Source organism: Thamnophis sirtalis, unplaced genomic scaffold (genome assembly GCF_051295495.1).
Source record: "Thamnophis sirtalis isolate CommonGarterSnake01/CBP01778 unplaced genomic scaffold, rThaSir2_p1.2 scaffold_3, whole genome shotgun sequence".
In the NCBI taxonomy this organism is placed as follows: domain Eukaryota; kingdom Metazoa; phylum Chordata; class Lepidosauria; order Squamata; family Natricidae; genus Thamnophis; species Thamnophis sirtalis.
In genome coordinates this window covers 80,172,189-80,186,732 of record NW_028261383.1, presented here as the reverse complement: position 1 = coordinate 80,186,732, position 14,544 = coordinate 80,172,189, and the positions used below count along the sequence as shown (strand labels likewise).

At 42.5% G+C, this 14,544-nt stretch overlaps 1 protein-coding gene across 3 annotated transcripts in view; it reads right to left on the bottom strand.

Moving 5' to 3' along the window:
- Window positions 1-4,560: 4,560 nt before the first annotated feature.
- Window positions 4,561-14,544, bottom strand: part of UBA7 (ubiquitin like modifier activating enzyme 7) — a 61,991-nt gene continuing 52,007 nt past the window's right edge. For all 3 annotated transcript variants that reach the window (XM_087709288.1, XM_087709290.1, XM_087709289.1), the window contains 3 exons: window positions 11,043-11,144; window positions 9,909-10,018; window positions 4,561-7,885 (listed from right to left, as the gene is read on the bottom strand). In XM_087709288.1, the coding sequence (XP_087565414.1) occupies window positions 7,735-7,885; window positions 9,909-10,018; window positions 11,043-11,144 (363 nt within the window). In that variant the 3' untranslated portion in view covers window positions 4,561-7,734. The remainder of the gene's footprint in view (window positions 7,886-9,908; window positions 10,019-11,042; window positions 11,145-14,544) is intronic.

Here is a 14,544-nt window from a genome sequence, read left to right as displayed (position 1 = left end):
GGTTATTAACTTAACAAATGCAATGATTCATTGAATAACTGTGGCAAGAAAAGTAAAACAAAATGGGGCAAAACTCTCTTAACAAATGTTTTACTTAGCGGCATAAATGTAGGGCTCAGCTGCGGGCGTAACTTGAGGGCTACCCGTATTGCCCACACAGAGAAATGATATTAAAGTGCCCTTGAGTTATAAGAGGGGATAAAACTTCCCTCATGAAACAGAAGCCACATGAGACTGCGATATTGCCAGTAATGTGGTAAACTCTGTGGCCTGTCTGGCTGATTCCAAAGACATACCTTTTGAACTGTGGTCTTTCACCAACATGCTACTAAGGGATAAGTGACAAATCCCCTTCTTTATCACAAGCATTGTTCCTCTTAGCACAGTTACGTGAATGAGCCCTAAAACAATTGGTTTATGAGCCATCATCCTGCTAATTTTGTTCTGGAAGTTGCATCATAAGCCAGCAAAAGAGAGAGAGAGAGAGAGAGAGAGAGAGAAAAGCAGCAAGCCTTCTTCTAGTTAACACACGCCTCTACCTCTAATCACTAGATCTAAAAGATTACCAAAAAATATCTGCTTTCAATGTAAGAAAAGCCAAGGGGATTTTTCTCCTTTTATTTACAATAATGGCAGCATGTAGGCTGTGTTCGTTAGTTTTTCTCTACTACTACAGACTTCTCATGAAAGTTCCTGAGCAGTCATGAACCGCGGCACAAAGGGGAAACCAACTTCATGCTTTAGTGAGGCTTTCCTGAATGGTTAATCACCACCCTGTTAAAAATAGCACCTTTAAAAACAGCAGACTTGATCAGCTTAATTTCCCAGGTGTTCTGCTTGGCCTTTATCTTTTGCATAAGCTACACAGTTTGAAGAGGTGCCGTCTGTCTCGCACATCAAGAGCCTTTTCAGGCTCCAACCTTTGCATCATCTTTCCTTGACCGAAGGGAGCGCCAGACCTACACTGCTAACCGATCCCACAGTACCCGGGGGGGAAACACCTAAGCATCCTCCCATGTGATAGCTCAGGCTAATTCTGCTGGGAAGGTGTTCTTATGAACTCAGCAAGTTTATTCAATAAATCATGGCTAAACAAACTATGGATTAGTGCAAAGTGAGAGCCAACTATGTCATAAATTAAGATAAACCAGGCAAGCTGTAATTTGATTTGCTCCCATCCTGCCACTCGCATCCCAGAAAGGACAATTGCTAAGCATTCAATCAAGAATCTTGACTATCCAAGCTACACCGTATACAATTCTTCAGCCGTGGTCTCTCCCCCACTTTCAGATCAGTAGCACTGTTGCAGGACAAATCACGATTTCAAGTATCTTGACCTAGTATCAATTACTGGTATGCCGCATCATGCTGGCTAAACTAGATATAACAGAAGTAGATCTTTGTATTTAAATATAGACTGTAGATAAAGATATGAAGTGGAGCGTTAAGTTATGACAATGAAAGACATGTTTAAATCTGGAATATAGAACTTTCCCAAAGTCAGTCTTCTTTCCCTTCTCATGATGCTTACTCATTTTGCGAGTCCCCTTGGACTGCAAGGCGATCAAACTGGTCAGTCCTAGAGGAAATCAACCCTGACTGCTCTTTAGAAGGCCAGATCCTGAAGATGAAACTCAAGTACTTTGGCCACCTAATGAGAAGGAAGGATTTCTCACTGGAGAAGAGCCTAATGCTGGGAACGATTGAAGGCAAAAGAAGGGGACGACAGAGATTGAGGTGGCTGGATGGAGTCACTGAAGCATTAGGCATGAGCTTAAATGGACTCCAGAGGATGGTAGAGGACAGGAAGGCATGGAGGAATGTTGTGCATGGTGGTGCAATGGGTCAGACATGACTTCGCAACTAACAACAACAATACTTCAACACCTCAGTTCCAATACATCCACAGACACTTAAACATTCCTCTCACAATCAAGAGATGCTCCAAGCCATTCTCTTCCTTCTCTCTTTTGCTCTGTCTAGATCAGTGTTGTTCAAACTTGGCATGTTTAAGATGTATGGACTTCGACTCCCAGAATTCTAGAAGCTGACGTCCACACAACTTAAAAGTTGCCAAGTTTGAAAAACACATTGGTCTACGCAGTGGTGGGATTCAATTTTTTTTACTACCTATTCTGTGGGTGTGGCTTGGTGGGCGTGGCATAGCTTGGTGGACGTGGCAGGGGAAGGACACTGTAAAATCCCCATTTACTCCCCAATCAGCTGGGACTCGGGAGGCAGAGAATAGATGGGGGCGGGACCAGTCAGAGATAGTATTTACCGGTTCTCCAAACTACTCAAAATTTCCACTACCGGTTCTCCAGAACTGGTCAGAACCTGCTGAATACCCACCTCTGGGTCTACATGATTGCAGAAGATCCATGTTTTTAACATCAGAACATGTTCTCACCATTATGTCTACTTTGGCCCTTGAGGCAAAAGTCTTTTCCAAGGTCTGCTTTATGTTGGGCATGTGTGGGAGTCTTTCTGGTCAGAACTAAAGAGGTAAATATCTTTCCCCCTCCCCCAGAGTCTTCAGGCACTACATCAGTAAGAAACTAATTAAGGGCAAATGGGATCTGGTATTAAAAGTAACATGGAAGGGGAGGAGGGTTCATAACGAGGGTCCTTGAAGACTGACATCTAGAGCCAGCATTGAACAGAGGGCTTTCTGTTCATTTAGCAGTGACAGTCATTCATTGCAAACTAAGAAAGCGAGGGGAATTTCAAGACTCTCCAACCAACTTGAATTACTCTGTTGATACACTTTTTTATATACCAAATCTACTGCGGAGAACAAAATCAAGATCTACCCTTAAATTTGCCACATCAATGAACCACCGAACTGCACCCTGAAAATTGACCCATTTTTGCCACTCCTGAGGAGCTACAACTAGATGCATATATAGCATTTACACATAGCCAATACAATATATATTTTGGTAAATATGCAAAAATATAAGTCCAAAACACAGTACTCTGAGTAGTGAGGCTTTAAAGCAGGGGTAAGCAGTGGTGGGATTCAATTTTTTTACTATCAGTTCTGTAGGCTTGACTTAGTGGGAGTGGCAGGGGAAGGATCCTGTAAAATCTTCATTCCCTCCCCTCTCCAGGGTAAGGTTACTGCAAAATCCCCATTTCCTCAGCTGGGACTCGGGAGGCAGAGAATAGATGTGGGCGGGGCCAGCCAGAGGTGGTGTTTACTTCTCCGAACTACTCAAAATTTCCGCTAGCGGTTCTCCAGAACTGGTCAGAACCTGCTGAGTATCACCTCTGGTGTCAAGGTGTCATCATGCGACGTATCATGAATTTTTTCCCCCTTTGCTAAATCGGGCATGGCCGTGGCCAGCGCGTGACGCATCCGGCCCGCGGGCCGTGAGTTTGACAGCTCTGCTTTAAAGGAACCTAAAATTCAGCATGGACACTTCTATAGCAGTTACTCAAATACCATCACTAGGAGAACTGAAGTGCTTTAATGCCTTTCATGGAATAAAGGTAAGAGAGAAAAGGAAAACAAGCTTATGTGGTATTTGAAATAGCATCTTGGACAGCTTGAAACCATTTGCATCAAAGATGAACAACTTTATAGCCCTGGGTCTCTTGCGGTTCATTAACACTTTGTGTGTGGCTCCCAGAGATAACCAACAGCTGTTTCTAAAATGATAATTTTTACTACACTAGGAGGAGAATGTGTCTAATCCAGTTAGTAGGAAATTAAATGAATTGTGGTTTTTGTTCTGGTCTCACCTACCACTTTCTGGCAAAATGTCTGGGATGCTATTTAAATCGTACTCAGCCAAATTGTACATCCTTGATCTTTTCCTCAAACGTTGTTTTTAAAGCAGAAGCACAGTGGTTCTGATAAATCTGGATTCATGGCAGCTACAAGACCACTGGGTTTGGTGCATGGTGTTATTCCTATCATGGGATAGAAAGGAAATTGATTCACAAGATAAATCCCCAGGTAAGGTTTTAAATTGTTAATTACATTGCCTAGTCTGAAGCCTTCTACTCTTCAGCTACATTGGCAGATAGCTTTCATAACTCCTAGATAGTACAGCCATATTTGTTAGGAAAATACTTTTTGTGCATTATTCTTGACTTGGTTATCTATTTCACTTTCTGGGTTCACATGGTACAGTCACTCTGAAACTAGCCAGGAGTGTTAGATAAAGGTAAAGGTTCCTTTTCTCACATGTGCTAGTAGTTCCCAACTCTAGGGGGTGGTGCTCATCTCTCTTTTAAAGCCAAAGAGTCATTGCCAAAGATGCACAGAATGCTGTTACTTTCCCACTAAAGGTGGTTCCTATTTTTCTACTTGTATTTTTACATGCTTTCGAACTGCTAGGTTGGCAAAAGCTGGGACAAGTAACAGGAGCTCACTGTTATGTGGTGCTGGGGATTCGAACCGCCGACCTTTCTGATTGACAAGCTCAGCATCTTAGCCACTGAGCCACCATGTCACCTACCAAGAATGTTAGGTTTACAAAAAAACACTTGGTGTAAATAAAGAAGCAAAACAAACAAGGTTAAAATGAATAAAGACAGTACAGGTAATCCTCGATTTAAGAACAGTTCATTTAGTGACTGATCAAAGTTACAAAAACTGATCTGTTTTTCACTCTTACGACTGTTGCAGCATCCCCAGTCATGTGATCAAAATTCAGCCAGTTAGCAACTGACTCATATTTATGACAGTTGCAGTGACCTAACTACCAACTTAACAACTGCAATGATTCACTTAACAACTATGGCAAGAAAAGTCGTAAAATGGGGCAAAAGTCAAGTATGTAACAACTGTCTGATTTAGCAACAGAAAATTTGGGCTCAATTGTATTCATAAGTCAAGGGCTACCTGTATTTCTGAAGTTTTCAAGTTACAAACTTCGATACAAACAAACCAGAGGTGGGTATTCAGCAGGTTCTGACCAGTTTTGGAGAACCAGTAGTGGAAATTTTGAGTAGTTCGGAGAATCGGTAAATACTACCTCTGACTGGTCCCATCCCCATCTATTCTCTGCCTCCCGAGTCCCAGCTGATCAGGAGGGAATGGAGATTTTGCAGTGTCCTTCCTCTGCCATGCCCACTAAGCCACGCCCACAGAACCAGAAGTAAAATTTTTGTATCCCACCACTAAAACAAACCTATTCACATCTCTAACTAGAAAATCCCAGGTGAGAGAAGGCAAAGTGTTTGTTTACAGTGTGTCACATACGTGTGCTTCACGGCACTGTTGCACATAGGGAGGCTGAGGTACACCATTTTGGATGCTATCTCATCCTGTTTGTTTGCTGATCTTATGGTGGTTAGTTTGTGTTTATGTTTTATTTTCTGTAGTAACTATGAATTACAATGTCTGGAATTATATGTAAGTGCCAGTTATACCTGGTAGAAAATGTACTGTGTGGGTTTAAAAAAAAATATCTGGATGGATTTACAAAGTGTCTTGAAATGTAACCTGTTTGTAATTAGAAAACTGTATTAGCATGTTGTGTGAATACTTCGTGTCTTCAATCCTGTGAATATAATGAAACTGGCTTAGTCAGTGTGAAGGGAACAGGAAAAAAGGCTGGAAGAGCAGAGGAATTCTCTGCCCAGCCTGGGATTCAAAGGCAGTTTTATTCAGAGCAGGGCTTTTGCGGAATGAACGAGGCATAATTTCATCATCAACTCTGTCTCATTACTTTAATGTGTTGCTAGCAGTTTACTGTAAACAGAATATGCAATTTGTCACAGGGCAATTTGCCATAAAGTGCAGAATGAACCTAATCTAAAGCATTTGATTTAAATTCGAAAGGAAGGAAAGCCACTCAGTTATCTTCATCAGATGTTATTCCTAGTGTTGCTTTAGAAGTTTCACAGGAGTGAAGTTCTCACACTCTTTTCTTAAAAAATCAAACCACAAACACGGAATTGTCAGCCAAGTTGTTCTTAACAAGGTTTAACACTATAGGCACCCATACTCTTATCTTTCTTATCAGAAGGGAAATCAAATGTTGTGAGAAACCAAGTTCAAAAAGCTGGATATTTCAGTAGCTGGGGCAAAAAGAAGACGATAGAATTTACAAGGTAGCAATTTACAAATAAACTAGTTCTCAATTTATAACTGCTCACTTAGGGACCATTCAACATTACAAGACTAAAGGTACTTGTAATTCAGTTCCAAAGTTACAATGGTGGCCCCCTCCTATAGTCATGTGATTGAATTTTGAGACCTCGGCAACTGACCTTCATTGATGACCATTTGCAGCATCCTGCAGTCATGTGGTCACAATTTATATTTTTGCTGAAAACCAACGTTTACTTCTGGGTTTTGGCCAAAATACTCCATAGTGAATAATAGCTGCATTGAATCGCTGCAAAAAATAGCTTGTATCTTTGGTTGGTTAGGTTGGTCACATGATAACCTGCTTTACGACCATCATGACTTATGATTATAATGGGCAGACTTCACTACCTGTATCTGTATCTGTATCTATAGAGCTGCCACAACAAAGATGGACCTGAGTGGACAGAACAACTAAAACTAATAGGTGGACAATATGGCAAAGCAATTTGCTTACAAATACGTAAGTTTCTTCTGGATCTGTCTACAATAGTGGGAGTCAAGAGCTCTGCTTCATGAAGGGTCTGGGTGGCCAACACTCAGAGAGGTTGTGGTTTATCCTGAAGAGCCATGGGCACTATCAATTCCATTGGTAACAATGTGTTACCAAGAGTAGGCTACGTTGGGAGAGCACGTATTTCAAATGCAAGATGCCCATTCAGTCCTTGGTTTCGGCACATGAGGCTTAAAAGAACTCCATCCATAATGGTTAAATACGGAGATGGTAGTGAGCTAGATGAAGCCCTTGTATGAAGGCAGCTTCTGATCTCCCTTTCTGCGTGCATAATGAATGACTTACAAAGTCTCATTCATCTCCATGATAATCTCATTTTACGGTAAGGAAAAAGATAATGGTTTGCGACATGCTGCCCAATCAACAATCAAGGCATTTATACTCCAGATTTTGCCCTCAACTACAGCACAACTTAGTGCCTCTCACATATATCACAGTACTCCAATGTCTGTCTTCCCACTGCACTTATTCAAAATACAGAGACAGCTGAAAGTTTGAAGGTACTCTGGTTGATTACTGCTACATCTAGCCCAACGTTGTCTGCTCTAATTGCAACTGGCTTTCCAAAACCTCTCCTAGCGTGTCTCTCAAGCTGTCTCATCTAATTGGAGATACTAGTTGAACATTGGAGATTAGGTCTTTCAGTGCTGAGATAATGAAAATATCCCATCCTTTAAGGCAGATGTTCCTAGCTTGGGGCCTTCCAGCTGTCCAACTACCACAAGCCTAATTCCTACCCACATTTGCAGTGTGCCTATAAAAATCATAGGAGGGTGCCAGTTCAATAAACTTTCTGACAAAGCAGAGCAGGCTAATGTAATGTTGCCACACACCCAACTGATGTGATATAGGAACATAATGAGAAGTGAGATTCAGGATATGACAAAAGAAGTTCTGTAGATTGCACTTCATGGTCATTTCCAACAAATTATCTGTTCATGGCCCTCAGGGGTAGGATAACTCCTGCAGGCAAATTTAAGCTGATGCACTGGAGAAGACATATCGCCTTCATCAAAACACATTCTTGCAGTAATTTGTGTTTAGAGCAGTCACTTTCAGTGCTTCTCTGATTTAACGAGATTGCTTCCTTTAGAAATCTGTTAACACAATTTATTTATTTTTGATTACTGGCTGGTTGAAGCATGATATGAACAGGTGGTACATTTTCATCGAATTCTTCATTTTCACAATCAATTGTCAATACCAAGAGACGGCACTCCTCGGGGACTGGCTCTCCAGTGATTTCATGAATCAATTCCGTCAGGCTGTGACAGTAAAAAACAAAAACAAAAATGAATATGGTGCCAGAGGAAGGCCTGAGCAGTCAGAAAGCACGGGCGGCCTTTGTCACTTGATGTAGTGAAAACATAAAGCATCTGTTTGTCATAACTGCATGGTGGAATCAGTATGGGAAGTGTGGTCAGAGCTGTGGTGCGAAATACCTGGTGCTACATAGGGATTCGATTTCATGGGTTGCTTTTGGCGTAAGCCTGGGATGCATCAAAGCTTCTTAATTCATCATTATCTCGGTCTAATATTCCGCTTCACCTACAGTAGTCAACAGAATGCATTTGAGAAAGCCGCAAGCAGGAAATAAAGGCAGCTTCTCTCTCTATTTTTACTTAGCAAGTGATTGTTGGAATACGTGATGCATCCCAATTAACCAGATGTGAAGCGCGCTTCCTTTTCCTGATTGCATTTGTTCCCAAAGAAATGGCCTGAACGGTGCTCTAGAATTAGGGACTAAAATTATGTTAGCTTCTATCAGGAGAGGTGTGGGAACACCATACCCTCCTCCCTCCCCAAGCTTTTATACTGGAGCATCGACGGGGAACAACTCCCAGGATCCCCTACCTTGGCCAGAGGCCAGCTGAAGTTCTCAAAGCAGACACAGGCTCTCTTGCCTGGTAACCTCAGCCCTCTGGAGCAGAAAGCAAGGCGGGCGTTTTGCTCTCTCCTTGGGAAGGAGGCAGAGTGAGAGCTTCTGCCTGGGAGAATCTACGGACTGGTTTTGCACAGGGGGGTGTGGACAGAAGGAGAGTGAGTGTGCTGAAAGCAGGAGAGCTGCCAGGGAGTCTGGGAAGATTATAGAGCAAGGGACTACAGTTGCCTCTGGTTGGCAGAAGCCCAGAAGGGCCTGCTTGAGGCTGGGATGAGTTTTGTCTGCCCCAGGAAGTTGAGGAGGAGGTGCTGACAGCAGGATGTTTACCCGGCATGAAGGGACGGGACATTAGAGGCTTTGCAGCTGCTGCAGATACAGGACCCAGGCTGTACTTGTAGGGGCCCTGCAATGGGGTAGCCACGGCCTGCATATCCTTCGCTCCGGAGGATCCCTCTGTCGACCGGCTTCCTAAGCATAGCTGGAGAGTGGGCTGTTCTCCAGCCAACAAAACGGGCAAGCAGAGGCCCATAGAGAGCAAATATTCAACCTCAGCATTCACAGAAGGAAGGAAGATGGAAGGATTCCTAGATATTGTCTAACCAGGCCTCTTTTTTGCTGGGGCACCAGTAGGATTAATGGAAAGAGACTCTGACAGTCTGGGAATCTTGTTTCATGTTTCATATTAAACTGAGATTGAACTTGTTTCGTTTTTACATAGCATTTTTAATAACTAAATTGTCATACAAGCCTTTTTTTAGGACTGAAAGGCAGCCTCACGTGTGTTTACACACACACACACACACCACACACACACACACACAAATATACATACTGGAAAACAGGGAATGGAATCTAGAATTTAAAGCTGGGTGCAGCTTTTATAAATGGGCCTCCAAATGGGAAGTCTTTTCCGTTAGTTCAATTCCTAAGAGCTTTCCCTGCTTTGGTTAGCTAGAGCCTCACCAATGGCTCTGCTTTAGGGACCAGAGACTGAAGCTATGATGATGAGGGTTCTATAATATCTCTCTATGGATCATAGGATGCCTTCTGAAATGTTGTTCATGCAGGGAGACAATCTCAAGACTCTCATCTTTGATCATGATCCATTAAAAAAAGGTTTAAAGCCACAGAGCCCACATAACAGGCTTTTAAGGGCCCAAATCTCCAGTGGATTGGTTGTTGATACACAGCGAATAAGAGAAGTCTGAGAAATGGCTTTAACTAATGATATTAAGCCTATTACATTTCAACCAAGTTATTACTGTATGTGTTGGGAATCTAAAATTAGGCAGTATGGAGAAAGGGAGGACCGGAGGCTACAAAAAAGGGGGTTAGGGACAACATGTAGCACTCAGACTGCAAGTTATTATTCAATTTTTAATTATATATCTCCGTTAAATTCCTACCTTAAAGGAAGATGTTGCTCTTTGATTGCAGCTTCCTTATCATAGATAAGGAATACTATTTTGGATCCTTTCCAAAATCGCAACCTCTGAGGCACAAGGTCATGCTCCGTCTATGAAAAACAGTCAACACAATCAATATCACTTTAAAATCCTTTAATTGAAGACCAAAATAAAGTTGGAACAACTCACAAGAACACAGAAAAGATCTAGAATAGTCTTCCTTAACGTGGTGGCCTGCAAATAGGTTTGAAAACTTCATAATCTCCAACTCTTACCTAAGAGTGGACTACTCTTCAAAATGCCACATGTTCTTGTACTTTGTACGTAATGAAAAACTAACCTAGCTATCTCTTGGGGAATCTCAGAACATCGATCTGGAGCAGTGGTGGGATTCAAAAATTTTTACTACCAGTTCTGTGGGCATGGCCTGGTGGGTATGGCAGGGGAAGGTTACTGCAAAATCCCCATTTCCTCCCAATCAGCTGGGACTCAGGAGGCAGAGAATAGATGGGGGTGGAGCCAGTCAGAGGTGGTATTTACCGGTTCTTCAAACTACTCAAAATCTCCACTGCCAGTTCTCCAGAACTGGTCAGAACCTGTTGAATTCTACCTCTGATCTGGAGAGTAACCAAGTTTGAGAAGGCTGAGCTGGAAGACTGCAATGAGGGACAGTTGTGTACAATATAGGACATCCAATTATGGGAATGAAAATGAGCAACAACAAAGAAGGATTAAACAAGCAATATGAATGAGTTGGGGCAACCAGGTTGCAAGACATGAGGGAATAGGAAGTATATTTAATACAACATTGGCTAATCAAGAAAATGGCACTGGGATAGAATGGGGACATCCCATAAGGATAAGGTCTCTGTATGTGAAATACTGGATGAAAATCATCTTTATGTTTGTCCACAAATGAGGTTGGCTGTAACACTGGAAAGCCAAATGTACACATTTAGGGAGCTATGCCCAGATACCTCTTCCTTTGCACAGAAAAGGCAACCCTGCCTGCTAAGGAAGGTAAAGGAGAACATTCTTACTACAAGAAGTAGCAGAGGTAGGACTGAACACCCCAAGATATGCCCCTGGGCACTTGCCAGAATTTGTTCCTGAAATTGGAACAACTGCCTTTACCTGGATGTGATCACATATCTCTCTCAAGGTAACAACTTCTCCTTTGGAATTTAAACCTGGCATGGTAATTCTGTCCCAGCAGCTCCATGTCTTCTTCTGATACTGGGGAAAAAGAAATTTCCAGAGAAATAGCAAGTTGAGTCTTTTTGCAACCTACAACAAAGAGTCTCAGGGCACTTTAAAGCTAGACATTTATTACAGTATAAGCATTTGTGAAGTCTACTTTATCAGTAGCACGGAGATCTTTTTTTTTTAAAGATCTGCGTGAACAATCCTACCCCAGCTGGTACACTTCAAGAAAATTGCAACAGGCAGCTTTCAGAAAAGCCATTTCTTAAAGAACAGAATGGGTCAAGCCTTAGATTCATTTGGAAGTATATCCCCCGTGGACATAATTATAACCAAAGTTATAAGCCCAACTATATTTTCTAGGGCATAAGATCCATTGAAATGGGGGGGGGGGACTTAGTGCTAAGTGAATATATTTCACGGTTCCACCACAAATGCGCGAACAACAAAAGCGCGCCTGACTAAACCGCGGTGACTAAACCACGGTGACAAAACCGCGCGACGAATGAGCGACGAATTAGCCCTAAAGCGCGCCGACAAAAGCGCTCCAACAGAAGCGCGCTGTAACGTAATCCTAACCCTAACCCTAAACCTTACCTTAACTTAAATTGCGCTTCTGTCGGCGCGCTGTTGTCGGCGCGCTTTTGACTTCGCGGTTTTAGCGCCGCGGTTTTGTTGGCGCGCTTATGATGTTCGCGCTTTTGTCGGGTCACGATATTTCACATTGCAGCTTGAAGGAACCTTACTGGTAGATTGGTAAATTCAGCGATCCCAAATGTTAGCCCCAAGTAGTCACCAAACCAGTTGGATCATTTTAGTAAAACAAGAGGATACCGAGGAGTTTTTTTTCCTAAAATGATGAACATTATATCTAGTTCAAGATCGATTGCTCATTTTCTAGTGAGATGTTAATAACAAAAATAGCTGTTGGGAGAGACTCTTATAGCCAAGGACCTTAGAAATTCAGACTGCACATCTTATCAAAAACAAGGTTAAGAGGTGAACAGAAGAGGTTTTAGGTATCAAACAGCGGCTCTTTAATCTAACCAAGGGGAACATCAGAAAAACCAATACAAATAAAAGATAATAACTTGACTAATTCTAATCAGACCCAGCATTTCAAACCGCAAGGAAAATTAATCATTGCCACCCCAAAAGCCACTGTGATGCTGTAATTGAGAGCATTTGATAGGGATAAGGAAAGCCAGAATTAGAGCGACCAAGAAGGTCATTTTCCTTTCAACTCCCTCAGTTACCTCGCAAGGTTATCGTAAGACTAAAACACACAGATCTGAGAGTCTTCGAGGAAAGGCAGAACAGAATTCTGATAAACAAAAATGGCAGGCTTCCAATGAAAACCAGTCCTCCTCCTGAAAAGACAGCTTAATGTATTTAAAACCAGGAGGGGGGAGAGAAATGCCATAATGTAGAGCAGAGGAAGTCATTCCTCTTGCATCTCCCATGGGAAGCCAACGCTGGATAATCTGGTTCATTCCAGTCTGTCTTCTCATCACTGGAAACACAAACTGGATGCAGAGAGTAGAGAAGAGGACCCTACCTCTTCTACGTCCTCTTTTACTTGTTCATGTTCTATAGCTTTCTATCACACAAAGACACATTGAATGGATGTCCTGACAACATACAATTATCCTTTTCTTCATAAGAGGCCCCAAAACTTGTCAACCCCTTTGCTCTTTGCATTGTTGGCCCTAGGCAAAACAGGCAAGAAACACCCCATCCAGTAACAAGGGAGCCATTGGAGCTGATTATTAGTTCATAGTAGGAAGTGCCCTGACTGGAGGGACATTTGGGGGGTCAGGAGGCACAAAGGGACACTGTCCTGGACTAGCTGACTGGTCAGTTAGGGAGGAGCTGGCTTGGACTGCATCATTTCTCTAAGCCTCCTAAGGAAATCCTCTTTGTTTTTCGAAATAGCAGAACAATTGGACAATTCCACCTTCCCTATCTAAATCCAAGAGTGCAGCTAGTCCTCGACTTATAACAGTTCATTTAGTGACCTTTCAAAGTTACAATGGCACTGAAAAAAAAGTGACTTAGGACCATTTTTCGCACTTATGATCTCTGTCACATCCCATAACCATGTGATCAACATTCAATGCTTGGCAACTGACTTGTGACCGTTGCCGTGTCCCGAGGTCATGCGATCGATCACCTTTTGAATTCTTTTGACAAGCAAAAGCAATGGGAAAGCCACTCACTTAACAACCATGTTACCAATTTATCAACTGCGCCGATTCACTTAACAACTGTGAGAAGAAAAGTCGTAAAATGGAGCAAAATTCACTTAAACGTCTCACTTAACAACAAGCATGTAGGACTCAATTGTGGTCATAAGTCAAGGACTACTGCATCGGCATCTACCAAAGCCCTAGAGATGACCTACTAGATTCCTGCTTAGAGCTCTAATGAAAGAGGTCCCTTCTTCATTGTGACTACCTAAAAAAACTATATCCCATCCCTCAGTTCAATCAACTCTTTGTCAGTAGGGTGGGGTAATGTAGCTTCAATGCACAAAAGGTCTGGGTAAGGCCTTAAAAAGTTTCATGTACCAGGTGCCATGATTTCCAGGTGATTTTGGATTATAATATCCAGGTTAAAGAAAGCAAATGGTATATTAATATAATGTCACGAAGTAATGTAAGACATGGATAAGGACAAGGATTGCTTCCAAGAACTGGGTCTTACTGTAGCCTTCTTTTTTCAGGCTGGATGATTTCAGGTGGAGCAGGAGGACTAAAATCCAAGACTCATCCTGCAATGTTGTAAGACTTCCTAGAACACTTTGAAGTACTCTGGTACACAAGGGGGGGGGGGGCAGCCGAAAGCCATTTTTACATGTTCCAACAGATCATCCATATAGTATGTATGCTAAAGCCATTATCCTGCATCTTCCCACTAGAAAGCACATAGCAGCCAAAGCAAGCCCATTTCTGTAAACATTAGAAACAGACCACTTTGGATACTCCATTCCCTGCCCCGTATACTATACTTCCATTTTGGAAGCACTGAAGCTCTTCCATGGTGAAAGGATCAACCAGCGACATCACCGTTGCCTTGGGGATGCCTATTTGGGGTCTCCTTTCATATCCCTGTTCTTTTCCCCAATAGCGAAAGTACGAAATGGGGGAAAACGAACTGTCTCCACAAGTGATCCACTGGGCTGCTTGCAAAGGTGATTTGGTGCAGGAAGCAGTCGAAACAGAGCCAGCTCTGCAGGACCTTCAGGTGGAAGGCATATAGTTGACCTTGTTGTGTTTGTGAACTTGAGCTTTTTAAAAGTCCTGCATAGTCATGGCACCCACGTTTCCTCCTTGACTAGATCAAGCACTGCCATAACTTCCCATCTTCCATGCATCCATCGAATCTAAAACCGCTTTCTCTATGCACACACACACACACACACACACACACA